The sequence below is a fragment of the Echinops telfairi genome, unplaced genomic scaffold (genome assembly GCF_000313985.2).
Source record: "Echinops telfairi isolate 266 unplaced genomic scaffold, ASM31398v2 ScPeMD7_443;HRSCAF=831, whole genome shotgun sequence".
Lineage (NCBI taxonomy): Eukaryota > Metazoa > Chordata > Mammalia > Afrosoricida > Tenrecidae > Echinops > Echinops telfairi.
Window position 1 is genome coordinate 2,704,596 of NW_022104341.1, and position 13,356 is coordinate 2,717,951.

At 55.9% G+C, this 13,356-nt stretch overlaps 2 protein-coding genes across 4 annotated transcripts in view; one reads left to right on the top strand and one right to left on the bottom strand.

Annotated features, from left to right (window-relative positions):
- On the top strand, nt 1-2,661 carry RHOC (ras homolog family member C). Its single transcript, XM_004699171.2, has 4 exons — nt 1-190; nt 662-782; nt 998-1,128; nt 2,054-2,661. Exons 1-4 carry the CDS (start codon nt 35-37, stop codon nt 2,225-2,227), a joined length of 582 nt encoding a protein of 193 aa, XP_004699228.1. The 5' UTR covers nt 1-34; the 3' UTR covers nt 2,228-2,661.
- MOV10 (Mov10 RISC complex RNA helicase) overlaps nt 2,330-13,356 on the bottom strand; it is a 34,750-nt gene continuing 23,723 nt past the window's right edge. Inside the window, exons 4-20 of one of the 3 annotated variants that reach the window (XM_004699172.2) lie at nt 13,078-13,339; nt 11,382-11,516; nt 10,621-10,789; nt 10,181-10,335; nt 9,603-9,779; nt 9,354-9,501; nt 8,393-8,551; nt 8,051-8,154; nt 7,814-7,911; nt 7,502-7,718; nt 5,394-5,511; nt 5,093-5,284; nt 4,768-4,842; nt 4,044-4,169; nt 3,861-3,949; nt 3,455-3,570; nt 2,330-3,380 (exon numbers count right to left, since the gene is read on the bottom strand). In XM_004699172.2, coding sequence (XP_004699229.2) covers nt 3,298-3,380; nt 3,455-3,570; nt 3,861-3,949; nt 4,044-4,169; nt 4,768-4,842; nt 5,093-5,284; nt 5,394-5,511; nt 7,502-7,718; nt 7,814-7,911; nt 8,051-8,154; nt 8,393-8,551; nt 9,354-9,501; nt 9,603-9,779; nt 10,181-10,335; nt 10,621-10,789; nt 11,382-11,516; nt 13,078-13,339 — 2,423 coding nt within the window. In that variant the 3' untranslated portion in view covers nt 2,330-3,297. The other 2 variants (XM_045292160.1, XM_045292161.1) reach the window with 2 other exon arrangements.

Below are 13,356 nucleotides of genomic sequence, written 5' to 3' on the forward strand. Positions count from 1 at the left end.
AGCCCCTCTGCTTCTTCCTCCAACAGCCCCAGCCATGGCTGCAATCCGAAAGAAGCTGGTGATTGTGGGGGATGGGGCCTGTGGGAAGACCTGCCTCCTGATCGTCTTCAGCAAAGACCAGTTCCCAGAGGTGTACGTCCCCACGGTCTTTGAGAACTACATCGCAGACATCGAGGTGGACGGCAAGCAGGTGAAGGCCAAGGGCCCCTCCCCAGCTCACCTCGCACTCATTCTGGCCACCCACACACTGCCTTGCTCCACTCTCCCAGCTGAAGCCAGAAGTTAGGGATGCTGGAGAATCTGGGTACACTTCCTGATTCCACCATGCACCTGCTTTCTAACCTGCGCTAAGACATGTAGCCTCTGGGTTGAAACTTATCCAACTACAAAATGGGGACGGTGCTAAGATTACCCTTAAAGGGCTGTCGTGAGGATTGCATGATTTTCCCAGTGACGACTCATACATTGCTGCCTGACCCAGGTCAAGTGCCAGATGTCTTAGGATTTTAGGCAGCCTCAGCTAGGCAGAGGTCAGCACCATCCTCAATACTGTTTGGTGGACAGAGAGGCTTAGTGGCTTTACAGAGGGCTTCTGGGTGGCAGGGCTGTGGTGTGGTGACCACAGTCTTGGGGCTAACCACTCACTGTCCCTGTGCATCAGGTGGAACTGGCTCTGTGGGACACAGCTGGGCAGGAAGACTATGACCGCCTGCGGCCTCTCTCCTATCCGGATACTGATGTTATCCTCATGTGCTTCTCCATCGACAGTCCCGACAGCCTGGGTGAGGTGGGGGGATTCAGAACCCTTGAAGTTTTGGGGGTGCTGGTGGCGGTTCCCTTGCCTGGCTCCCCAGTGTGGCGCAGGGAAGGGTGAGGACCTTTGAGCTATGACAGGAAGCCTCATGCTATGTAGATGACTGTGGGGAGACAAGGCCCCAGAGGGGTGTGTCCTGCCCCCGGTAGTACAATGGACACTTGTTGGGACATGTCTGTGCAGAAAACATTCCTGAGAAGTGGACCCCAGAAGTGAAGCACTTCTGCCCTAATGTGCCCATCATCCTCGTCGGGAATAAGAAGGACCTGAGACAAGATGAACATACCAGGAGAGAACTGGCCAAGATGAAGCAGGCAAGTGCAGTACCCTCTGGGCATGGCAGGCGTTGGGGGAGGTGTGGTGGGAGCCCTCTCCGCAGGAGGCTGCCCAGTGCTGGAGGCACACCACCAAACGGTGCCAAGTGCCCTGGGCTATCTGGCCCAGTTGTCTTGTCAGCATGAAATGACTTGTCCAGGGTTCCTTACTGGGATCGATTTTTCCAATCTACCTGGTCTGGCTGTGGAGCCGGGCTACTAAAATCTATTCTTTAGAAGATAGTTTCTTAGGTTATTTTACTGGAAGCCCAGGTAGTGTAACAGGCCCAGTCAGTGGCTCAAGTCCACCAACACGGAGAAAGATAAGAGGGGAAATGTAGTTTCTGGAACCCTAAGAAACGCACCGAGTTGAGATTGATTTGCTGGCATGGGTTTGGGTTTTCTTAGTTGGTGGGTGCCTTTAGAGAATACTTGGGGGTGTGAGGTACAGATTGTGAAGGTTGGGGTGCTTTGTGTCTAGAGGATGGGTTCAGAGCAGGGAGGGGACCAGCTTTTGGGGGGATTGGTAAGTAGCTTGTAGCCTGAAAACTAGTTTCTTGGAGGAAGCTGCTGCCAGGGTATGTGGGCTGTCCCGTGAGGATCATTATGGCAAGGGTCTAAACTGGTTGGCTGTGCATTCTGCCAGCCATATGGGGACAGGAGAATGGAGGGAGGGAGGCTAGTTATGGAGTAGATGCTGAAAAGTAAACATCTTGGGTTCCTGGCTTGGAGCTTGTCCAAGGAGGTTGGGGCCTGTTTGTTGGTATAGTTGGGGCTGTAGGAGCTGAGAGGGCTCCACAACGCTCATGGGAAATGGAATGGAGAGAGCACATTGGTTTCCATGGTCTGAAGCCCCCTCATGTTTGTTCTGTGACTACACTTGTGGGTCAGGGGGTGAGTTCCTCTCTATCTTCTGTCTTCCCAGGAGCCCGTCCGCTCTGAGGAAGGCCGGGACATGGCAAATCGCATCAGCGCCTTTGGCTACCTTGAGTGTTCAGCCAAGACTAAGGAGGGGGTGAGGGAGGTGTTTGAGATGGCCACCCGGGCGGGGCTCCAGGTCCGCAAGAATAAGCGGCGGAGAGGCTGTTCCATCCTGTGAGGTTCCCAAAGCTGCCCAGTCCAGCCCCTCCCCTCTCCCAGGAGTGTAGTAACACACCCCCTTCCCTGAGCTCCCAGGACTCCGGGCTGAAGGTGCCCTCTTTCAGTTCTCTCCAGCCCAGGACTGCACGGAGCTTCCCCAGCCTGTGGTGGTGATGGTCCCCTCGCAGCCTTCTGGGAACCCCTGGCCAGGGCCCTGCTTTCCCAGAGTTCCTGTGCCTAGGTGGGGCTCTTGCTCCCCTTGGCCTTCCCCAGAGACCTGTCACACACCAGCACTTTATACACTTCTGGCTGCCAGCAGCATCGGGCAGGCAAATTGGAAGGTGATGGACCCAGATTCCCAGCCCTCGAGCTGGCTTTGGGCAGGAGCTGAGCCGAGCCCTGTCTCTGACTGTACTCTGCTGGGGGTATGAATAAAGGACATAGGGTCCAACAGGTGTGTGGCAGCCTCCTGTCTGTCTTCCATGATCCCTTGGCCTGGCTGCTAGCTTGGAGTCCCAGCTCTTCAAGTGGATTGCCAGGCTGGCCACGCTGCAGCTAGGCCACTGGGCTGGTGGGTGGGGCCTTGGAGCAAGGGATGAGGTCATGCCTGGCTCTGGGCCTAGGAGGCAGGCAAGGGGAGGGGTCTCTGCAGCTGGGGCTAAACTTAGAAGGCTGTGGGTGGCTTCACGGCCACCTCCCACTGGGTTTCCTCCAGGGCTCTGGAAGGGAGGGGTGTGGCCCTGCACTTGGTTCCACAGTTCCACCCTTCTCTGTTGGGCAGCTTGGGGACACTTTAAGCTGGGTCCCCCACCCCCATGAGTCATGGAGACTTTTACATAAAACAAGATTTTTTGTTTTCAGCGTTTTCTTCCTCCCCCTCCCCGATTGCTAGCAGTTCGTTGTGTGTGTGTGTCATTGTCCCCAGCAGAGGTGGGGGTGGAATGGCTTGAGTTGTAAACTCTTCCCCCCGGCCAGCCTCCTGTCCCACGGCGCAGAGGCAGCTGGGTCATGTCAGGCAGGATTCCGGTTGTGGGTCAGGCGGTTAAGGCTTGGCTGGTGTGCGAGGCCACAGGCCCCGCAGCTGTGTCTTCAGAGCTCACTCCTCCAGGCCGGGTCCACTTGCAAGGCGAGGCCCCCTTCACCCTCCCGCTTGGAGTCTTGGCTGGCAGGCCCTAGAGGGAAGAGTGGGCTCAGTCTTCCGTCCCTCCTCTCTCCCTGCCTTGAGCCCAGGCCGGCCCAGCAGTACCTGAGGAGCTGAGCTTGCGCAGACCTTGCAGTGAATTCTGCCCTTCCGGCAGGTCCAGTTTAGCAGGGAAGGGGCAACCGGTATACCCCCCATTTTCTTTACAGAACTCCAGGAATCTGTGGGGCACAGGGACACATCTCAGGTTAGTGCATGCCTGCACAGGCTTGGCAGCCGAGTGCTACCTCGTCCTGACAGAAGAGAACTGTCCCATAGGCTCTCTTAGGCTGTGGCCTCTCCGAGTTGCTGAGTTGCCGGTTAACTCGGAAACCAACACCACAGTGGGAGCGTTGTACGGATGAGTTGGGAAGGAACTGGGCCACCAAGAGGCGGCTCAGGGAGGTACTTCTGCCCCAAGCCCAGGGCTGTGGCCATAGGGGGACCGGCTGCAGGGGGTGGGAATACTCACGCTTTCCAGTCGGCATCATGGCTCAGGAGGAGGGGGTTGCCCACCACGATGAGCAGAGCCTTGGCCCGGGTCACAGCCACGTTGAACCTCTGCAAGGGAGGAAGCAGCACTTGGTTCAGGAGGGGGCACGCTCAGGGAGGGAGAACAGAACGGCGGTCCCCCACAGCCAGCAGCCCCGCAGACCTTGGGGTTCTTCAGGAAACCCAGGTTGAAGTCCAGGTCCAACTGCACGAAGCTCTGGCTGCTGCGCACGGTGGAGATGAGGATGACGCTGCGCTCCTGGCCCTGGAACTCTTCCACAGAGCCCACCTGGAGGAGTGGGGGAGCTGAAGGGGGAGCCCCTGCCTCGGGTCCGTGGCAGATGGGTGGCCTGGCGCCAGCCAGGGGTGAGAACATAGGGCCTCCCAGAGTGTTTTCAAGCTTTCCTGAAAACATCTAACCCAGACCTCTGGAATCAGAATTTCCGAGGGGGAGAGGGACTTTGAATCTTCATACTGTAGCTTTCATTTCCACCCTGGCTGACCATGAGTCACCTGAGGGACAAACGGTAAAGCAGCCCAGTGCTCGGGCCCTGCACCCAGACAGTTTTAATGGCTGGGTGGGGCTCGGTCCTAGCAGCATTCAAAGTTCTCCAGGTGATTCTTAACCTGCAGCCCCACCATCTGATAAAGCTGTCCAGCCACTGGGTGGCCTGTAGGGTGGGAGGGGCAAGGAGAGACAGCACATTTACCCAACCCCCGCTGAACTCTGGTGTTTGGACTTGATCCTAAGGGCAATTCCTTAGGGCTTCCCAACCCCATCCCACATGGAGCTTCTTTGGAGAACCTCAAGAGGTGTTGGGAAGACAGGGAAAGTTGGGGCACACAGTGGTCAAGGAGCAAATGTAGGATAGTGGTGAATATGTCACCTTCAAGTCTTTGATGTCATCCAGTCCCCGAAGCTCCTTGTCAAGCTTGGTGATGCAGAGACGGATTTTTTCCACCTGGGGGCGCGGAGGAGGCAGGTGTCTTTCAGACAAATACTGCCTGATGCAAGAGGGAGCCGGTGGGAAGCCAGGGTGCCACCCCTTCCCAGGGGAGCTGGAGGATGTCAGCTGACCTCTGTGCCCTTCTGAAAGGAGGCCAGAAGAGAAGTGAACCCCCCAGAACTATGAATGATTAAGGTAGCTTCTGCAGGGCAGGGGGAGGGAAAGAGCAGGGTGTCCCAGCCTTGCTGGGAACTGAGGGTCTGACCTGCTTCCGATATGGGGAGATGACCCCTACATTTTGGGGGCTCAGGTAGGCTTTGCCTTTCTTGGAGGAGGAGGCCAGGAGTAGCTTCAGGTAGTTAGTCACAGTGGCAGCCTCTTCCGGGTTGAAGAAAGACGGGCTGTTGCCCTCCCGCTCGTCCTTGCCCATTATGCCGTGAAAGATGATGGGAAAGCCCTGGACACAGGGACCGGTGGGAGGAAACTCAGCCGGGCCTCCCAGGCTTCCACTCATAGCCGCCTCCTGCTGGGAGAGGGAGCCCTGCCCTTGCCCTGCCCCGCCTCACCTGCTGAGGCAGACCCTGCCAGCGGCAGAAGCGTTCTCGATCAATCACATCAGCACAGGCCTGCAGTTCCCCTTCATAATACAGCCGGTTAGGAACATCCAGGATGGTGGGGTGAGACCTGGGAGGGCAGAAGAACACGAAGTCCAGGGCCAGACTTCTCTGAGCTCTCGGGGGCTGAGCCCACCCCTGTTCTGGGCCCACACCCGTCCTCACCAGGATCTGGGTCTGCGGCCAGCCCATGGAGTGCAGAACCCAGGGCATGGTTCCGGGGAGCCTCTCTGAACTCACTGTCCGTGGGGCTTTCTGAGACAAACTCTACAGAAGTAGGAAGCCTTGTCTTTGGCCTGCAGATTGGCTATAACCTACAATGCCACTATGGTTCATGGGGTCATTGTGAGTCTGAACCAGCTCCATGGTAGGGAGTTTTCTGGATGTGGAAGGAGCCTCTCGCCCAGACTTTTATGCACCAGCCCAATTTCAAGAGGGATCTGTTCTCAGGTTTTAATTTTGCTAAAGAAGGACATTTTAAAAACACAGAGAACTAGGTATCACTATCACCATCATGGCATATGTCAGACCCCAAATGACAGAATACAAGCGGTAGCATTTACCTGACCCTTGGTGACTGCCTGGAAGCCATCTGAGTGTGTTAGCCATATGAACTCATTTACCAAGGGCAGAATAGCTCTCTAATGTGAACAATCAGGTTTTTGAAAAGAAGAAAAGTACTTGTTCTTGTTTTTCTCATTGGATTATCTAGAAAGTTCATCTGGGGCCAGCACTGGCCACATCTCGGTCTAGATGCCATTGGCCACCTACCAAAATCACACCCCCTGCCATCGAGCCCATGCCAACTCAACAACCCTACAGGACTGTGTAGAACTGCCCCTGTGGGTTTCTGAGGCTCTTTATAGGAATAGAACGCCTCATCTTTCTCCTACACAGTGGCTGGTAGTTTTGAACTACCGACCTTGTGGTTAGTAGCCCCATACGTAACCCACTATGCCACCATGATCATCTCTTGATATACAAACAAGTGGCCTAGAGAGAGATGCCGCTTGTTGAAGTCTCACTGTGAAAAGCAGTAATGGGGCGAGGAGAGGGGCCTTCTACCTTTCACCTTTCTGCATCTCAATTCTCAAGCCTGGTGGCACCTAAGGTTTGTGCTTGCTTGCCCGACAACCTAGAGGTTGGCTGTTTGAAGCCACCCAGCAGCTCTACACAAGAGCCTGCTGACCTGATTCCATAAAGATTATAGGCATAAAGATTATTACGGCACAGCTCGACTAACATGTGGGGTCATGATGAGTCATCAGTCAAGGCAACGGGTCTGCCTGGGTTCCTCAATCATAGGCTTGTGTCAACAGGGTTGTGACTTAAACATGCAGGACTGCTGTGGGCCGTGGTCAGGTTGGGCACCCTACTGGGTATAAAGCAGCCATTTTGGAAGTACGCAGGGAAGCTGTCACTAGCATTCAGCAGGGCCAGGCATGGCGTACATCCTTGGTGCCGAGATCCCTGTGCACTGAACCACCTTGATCCAGGGAACAGGCAGCTGTGATACCAGAGTAACAGGAGAGGTAGGCTTCCCAAGCCTCAGAGTAAGTAAAGTGCAAGTGCCTTTGGGCAGGAGAGGGGGGACCTCCGGGCATTTAATTGGTCTAGGTTTCCTAACCTGTGGAGCTAGAGCAGGTTGAGGCTTAGGGCAGAGTGTGGTGCAGTGCCCTTTGGACATTATCAGCTGTACTGTAAGAGGTTTGTAACAATGCCTAAAAAGAGCAGAGACCAGGTCAAGGGCCAGAGAGAGACCTGCCTGTGGACACAGCAGAGAGGCTGTCTTGACCCAAAGGACTGTATCTTAAATATTTCTGATCCTGGCTTGTAACTGGTTCACTTCCTTGATGAAGCTCATATCGTGTGAGTTCTGTGTGTTCACTGTAATGAATTATCAGACCCAGCTGAGAAGCAGAGTGGGTGGGATGCTTGGGGTCAGAAGTGGTGAAAGGCCGCTGGAAGGTGGTAGGAACCGGTCTGGGGAGGCTGAGGCTGCTGAACCACCACCCCTAGGTTCTTTTCGGACACAGCTGGCAGAGCAGGGTGCAAGATACCTGTAGTTGCGTAGCAGCTTGGTTATGAACTGGGGGTTAAAGCCGCTGGGGCCCTTCTTGTACAGGCTGTTGTAGGAGAGCAGCCGCTCCAGTAATGAGTGGCTCAACCCGTGCTTCTGCGTCAGCGGGGAACGCAGCACAGGCCCCAGCTGCCGAGGGTCTCCAGCCAGCACCAGCTGCCCTCCAGGCTCACCCGCTTCCTTGACTTCCATCAGCCCTGGGAGGCAGATGGTCGGGGAGAAAGGCAAGCAAGCAGTCAGACCACCAGCCTATGCAGGGTAGCACACCTGCAGCCCTCCCCAGACACCTCACCTGCTATGGCCACCAGACTCTCGGGCTCCATGGAGTGGCCGGCCTCATCGATGAAGATGTGTGTGAAGTGATTGATGGGAAACTGGGCCGAGACCAACCTGGGAGGTGTCAGGCCAAGCATGGGTCAGATCAGGCACTTAGATGCCAAGCCGGTCTTGCTCCCTGGGAACTAGCCCTTGACTGACTTACACCATTCACTCACTCACTCACTCACTCACTCACTCACTCACTCCCTACCTGCTGGCAGTGATGAGGGTGGTGATTAAGACACGGTATTGCTGCAGCTGCTCCTTGGCGGGAAAAACATACTCCCCTTTCTTTGCGTCCCAGTTACAGCAGGGCTGTGGATGTGGAGAGAAAGGGGAATGGGTATAGCTTCACCCTGTCTCCCCTTCCCCCAGGCTTGGGGCCTCCTAGGCAATTGTATCCAGCCCAACACTGCAGTGAACCTGAGACCCACCCCAGGTCACACCACAAGTGCCCCAACCCCTGGCTCCTGGTTTCCCAGCCCCAGCCTTTGCCAGAGTGCTTCCTTGGCATTCATGGCCACCTGCTGCCCACCTACACTTCCTCGGGTACCTTGATGTCCTCGGGTACCAAGCGGACATCTCGACTGGGGGCCAGGAGGCGGTAAATGGAGCTGGGCAGGTGTGTCCGGAGCCGCTGACAGAGGAGGTCAGCTCCTGAGTTGGACGGAGCGCAGGCCAGGACATGGGATTTGGGCAAGTGCTTCACCACCTGGGGGTGGAGGGGTTATGTAAGCAGTGTGCAGTGTGGGCTTCCTGGGCAGAGGGCGAGGGTCAGGTATGACTGGGGGGTGGTGGTGTAGTACAGCTTTCGAGACTGGTTGCTGAGTCAAGTACTGGTCCCTAGGCAAACATGCTGCCATAGACATCGATGCCAACTAGAAAGAGCCCTGGTGGCATAGTGGGTTACATGGTGGGCTGCTAACTGCAGGTCAGGGGTTCAAATCCACTACTTGCTTCACAGGAAAATGATGAGGCTGTCTGCTCCCAGAAAGATTTACAGCATTGAAAACCCAAAGGAGCTGTTCTACTCTGCCTTGTAGTATGGCAGTACGTTGGAGTCAGGTCTATGGCAGTGAGTTTATGCATGCTGACTGAAAGGAGGCCCAGCGGTGTAGTGGGTTAAGTACTGTACTGCCAATTGTGGTTGGCAATTCAAACCCACCAGCTGCTCTATGGGAGAAAGAGGAAGCTGCCTGCTGCTGTAAAGAGTGGGTCTCAGCGACACCAAGGAGCAGTGCTACCCTGCCCTGTACAATCACGGAGGCACCACAGACTCCATAGCAGTGGGTTTTACTGACTGAATCATGCATGGTGACTCAAAGAGATGTGCACTGTCCAACCTACACAACAACACTCCCAGCCACATCGTACCTAGCTCCTAACATCCTGTCTGGTGCCTGCTCAGAGCGAGCGCTCCTGGGAAGCTAGAGGGAGCCAGGACCGGGGGAACACATGCTTGCAGCTGGGGGAATGCTGAGTGCAGCCAACAGAGGTCTGTGCTCAGGGCCCACCTGCTTGATGGCCTCCACTAAGGTGACAGTCTTGCCAGTGCCTGGAGGCCCAAAGATGATGTAGGGGGCTGGCCGTGTGGTGCCCACAAGAATGTGCTTCAAGGCCTGCAGCTGCTCTGGGTTTGACTCCAGATTCCGGTCATACAGCCTGATAAGAGGGCCGGGAACACCAGCTTCGGGTCACTCCGTGTCTGAGGAAGCCTCCAGACTCCACCCGACGCCTATCCTCCAAGTAGCCCACAGTCTCACTTGAGCTGCATGTCTGAGGACAGCAGCGGGACCCCACGGGCGGCCTCAGGAAAGAGCATGGGCCACAGTGGCCAGCGCCCTGTCAGCTCCAGGGCCCGGTGCTGCACGCGCAGGGGCTGGCGGTTGAAGGTGAAGTTCACCTTGAAGGTCAGCCCATCCACAAATCGGCTCAGGAGGCTGTGGGGGAAGGGAGAGAGGAGGAGCGCTCCAGTCTTGAAGTGGGCAATGAAAGGCAGACTTCCTCCCCACCCACCTGACTCGAGACACTCCAGGCAAAGCTGTGTAGGGGAAAAAGCAGCTGGGGCAGCTAAACAGAACGTGGATGTACCGTCTAACTGCGCTCGACAGGACCCTCTCCAAGGAGATCACTGGGCCCCTTTCTTCTGAGGTGCCCTGGGGGTTGTTTGAATGGCTAACTTTTTTGTTAGAAGTTGAGCGCTTAGTCATCTGCACCATCCTGGGACTCTACCGTGGCAGTTCAGGGGCCCCATTCACCTCAGGGAGAAATACCCCCTTACCCCTGGCCTCAGAGAAGCCTGGAGACCCTTGGGGCAGCTGAGGGTTTCCCCAACACCCACCTCGTGGAAAAGCTCAGCTTGACACGGTCCAGTTCTACCTTGTGCACAAAGCCTTTGTAGGTGACCGGGTCCTCCTGAGTTGTCTCGGAGGACAGGAGGGCAAACAGGTGGTCACCCCGCAGCACTGAGGGGCGGCTCTCGGCCACCCCGGGAACCTAGGGGGTGTGAGCATAGCTTGTATCATAGGATGGCCACCAGAGGGCCTGCCTTTCCCCCAGCTCTCTGCACAGAGGCTCTCTCCAGCAATCCCAAGCAAGCAGGGCAAGAGTCAAGGGAAGAAGAAGAGCCCCACAGTGCCAGACACCCTCTTGTACGCGGCACGTAGCCTGCTTCTCTGCCTGGCTGTTGTCCTCTTGTCCAACTCAGTTCCTGCTGTTAGGCCAGTGCCCTGCCCCATAGCCTGTTGCTTGGCTGACCTGAGCCCACCCTTCCCGTCCAACCTCGAGTGTGAGCAGGCGGGGGTTCTGGTTCCCGGGGTCCAAGGTCATGGGTACGGACTCCAGGTCGTAGGCGCGGATGTCGTGCTCCATCTGCAGCTCCTCCAGGTGCAGCAGCAGCCGGAGCTTCGCCTCATAGTTCCTGCTCTTCAGTGCGGTCTCCAACTGGGCCCTGGCAGGGAGGGTGGGGCTCAGACAGGGCCCAAATGCAAGAGCACCCACCCTCATCCCGTCGGGTTCCGGGGAGACTACAAGGGCAGGGACTTGGGGTTGGGGTCAGTGACCTCGAAGAAGGGTGCCCTGGCCTTACCTCAGTCCGCTCTTCGCATTTGTACCAGGGCTGCTCTGCGCCAGACCCTCTCCCTGGGACCCTCCTGGGGCTCCACCGTCACACCTCATTCAAACGTCACTTCCTCAGGGAGGCCACACCCAATGGGCCTCTCCTGAACTCCACCGCCCCATCCTTGTCTGCCCCTGTCTTTAGTTTTCTTCAGAGCACTCAGTGTAGGCAAAACTAGATGATCACCGTCCTGACTCACGCCCCTCCACTAGGGGCCGCAGCCTCATCTATCGGGTTTGCTGCGGTGTTCGTGGGAGCCCCTTGAACAGTACTGGGCACCCAGTAGGTGCTCAGTAAGCGAATGAATGAACAAATGACACAAGGGGGCCCAGGAGGTGGGGGTTATTGGGTCACGGCATGAAGCAGCAGGGAAGTATTTTAAGCCAGACAGGGAAGGTGGGTGGGCGGGAGGGGAGCCACTCACTTGGTCTCAGCGATCTCCTTGGGGGCAGTGAAGATGCTTCTTTCCTGAAGCAGCGTGGGGAGTAGCTGCCTGAGGCGGGTCGGTGGGTAGTATGTCCCCAGGCCCAGGCTGAGCTCCAGGTCGTAGCCCTTCCCACTGCAGGGACGGGAAGGAAGGAGAGCCACACACATGCCTCCCTGGCTGGGACTGGAGGGGGGGGTGGGCCCACGGGGGCAGGCGGCCTGGTGAGAGATTCCCTGAGCAGTGTCAGACCCTTCTCAGTCTCGAAAGCAGGATACTTAAAAACACTTAAAAATATCCAATGAGTGTGACTGAACTATGGAATGACAGGATATCTGGATTAGCTCTTAATAAAATGGTTTGGGGGTGAGAGGGAAGTATATAAAAAAAGTCGCATGAGTAACAGATGCTCCTGGAGCCCTGGTGACCCAGTGGTTAAGCTCCAGGCTGTGAACTGGAACTACCAGCTGCCCCACGGGGGACCAGGCAGCCGGCTTCTGGGAGGGCAGAAAGTCCCTGTGGGTGGTCCTACTGCGTCCTGCAGACACCCTCAGGTGGAAATCCACTCACCAGCATCAGGTTTTGTTTTCTGGTTTAATTCATGTTCTGGGCTGTTAGGTGGCGCCATTGAGCTGACGGTGGCTTATAGCAACCCCCATTGGTAAAGTACAGTTGCCCCACAGGGTCTTTGTTCTAGGCTGTCTAACACATATAGTTCCATGTCCTCAGCCTTCAGAGTCTACCCACCACCATCGCGTTAGGCTGTAATCTTTATGGAAGCAGATTACCTGGCTTTGTTCCTGCACAGCGGCCAGGAGGTTTGAACTGCGGACCTTGTTGGTTACCAGCCCAGTGCCTAACCATTATATCACCATGCTCCTCCACGTTCAAGAAATCAAAAACCAAACCCATTGTCTCTGACTCACAGTGACCCTACAGGACAGGGTAGAACTGCCCCGTGAGTTCCCAAGACTAACTCTTTCCCGGAGTGGAAAGCCTCATCTTTCTTCCATGAGGCTGCAGGTGGTTTCAAACGGCTGACCTTTCTGTTATCAGCCAATGCATAACCACCAGGGCTCCTCAGGAAACATGTCATAAATGAACAAATATACAACATTCCCACCATTACCTGAGAAAAACCAATGTTAACTGTTTGGTCTTCCAGTCTTTCAGATGTGGTGGGAGCAGGCGCATGCGCGTGCCTGCGTGTGCGTGCGTGTACACAGAGACACAGACTCTCTGGGTTGCAAGGGCAAAAATAAGAGGTAAGCATGCTGACAATCATGAAAATGGTGCTTCTGTTGCCCCTGGAGTCATGGGGAGCTGACTTCATGCCACTCGAAACGTGTTTAGTTTAAAGAAGAGCACAATGATCTAACGGTGAGAGCATTGTTACTGTTTGCTTTCTTAACTCAATGTTTTGTGAGAACTTAGGTCAAAAAGAGGCACCTACAATGGGCTGCCAGGTAGTCAATCACACCAAGGAGAGTACTTGACATTCCCCGCACCCGTATCTGTGGTTCACTGGCAACTTTCTAAGACCCCGAGAAGCTGGGAACCCTGCCTGATCCCATAGCAAGGTAACCCAGTCATCAGGTAAGGGAGGTTCATCCAACCCTGTGTGCTCCCTGGGTCCCCACTGTGGAGGTTGGGAAACCCCCCAGCCCAGACAGGCTGGAGGGAAAGCGTTCTTTACCAGTCAGGCCTCTCTCCTTCCTCGATCCTCCGGCTGGTTGCCACACGGTTGCCAGTAATTTGGGTCTGTTTGAAGGGTGTCGTGGGCTTCAGTTGGGCTGCCAGGGGGCTATGGGCCACAGCAGCCAAGAAGCGAGCGATGTAGAAAGTGCCAGCTCCTTCTGAACCTGGCTCCCTGGGTCCAAGCAGCTCCCAGAGCACCGTGGCTGGGAAGTAGCCCACGAAGCTGGTTTTACAGTGGACATGGAGCTCGCAATATTCACCTGGGGAAAAGTGTTGG

What these genes read in the sequence shown, in the direction of transcription:
- RHOC (XM_004699171.2), top strand. Translation starts at nt 35, where the DNA reads ATGGCTGCAATCCGAAAGAAGCTGGTGATTGTGGGGGATGGGGCCTGT. An exon ending in TCGAGGTGGACGGCAAGCAG is followed by an intron (nt 191 to 661) that starts GTGAAGGCCAAG and finishes CCTGTGCATCAG; the next exon opens with GTGGAACTGGCTCTGTGGGA. An exon ending in AACTGGCCAAGATGAAGCAG is followed by an intron (nt 1,129 to 2,053) that starts GCAAGTGCAGTA and finishes CTGTCTTCCCAG; the next exon opens with GAGCCCGTCCGCTCTGAGGA.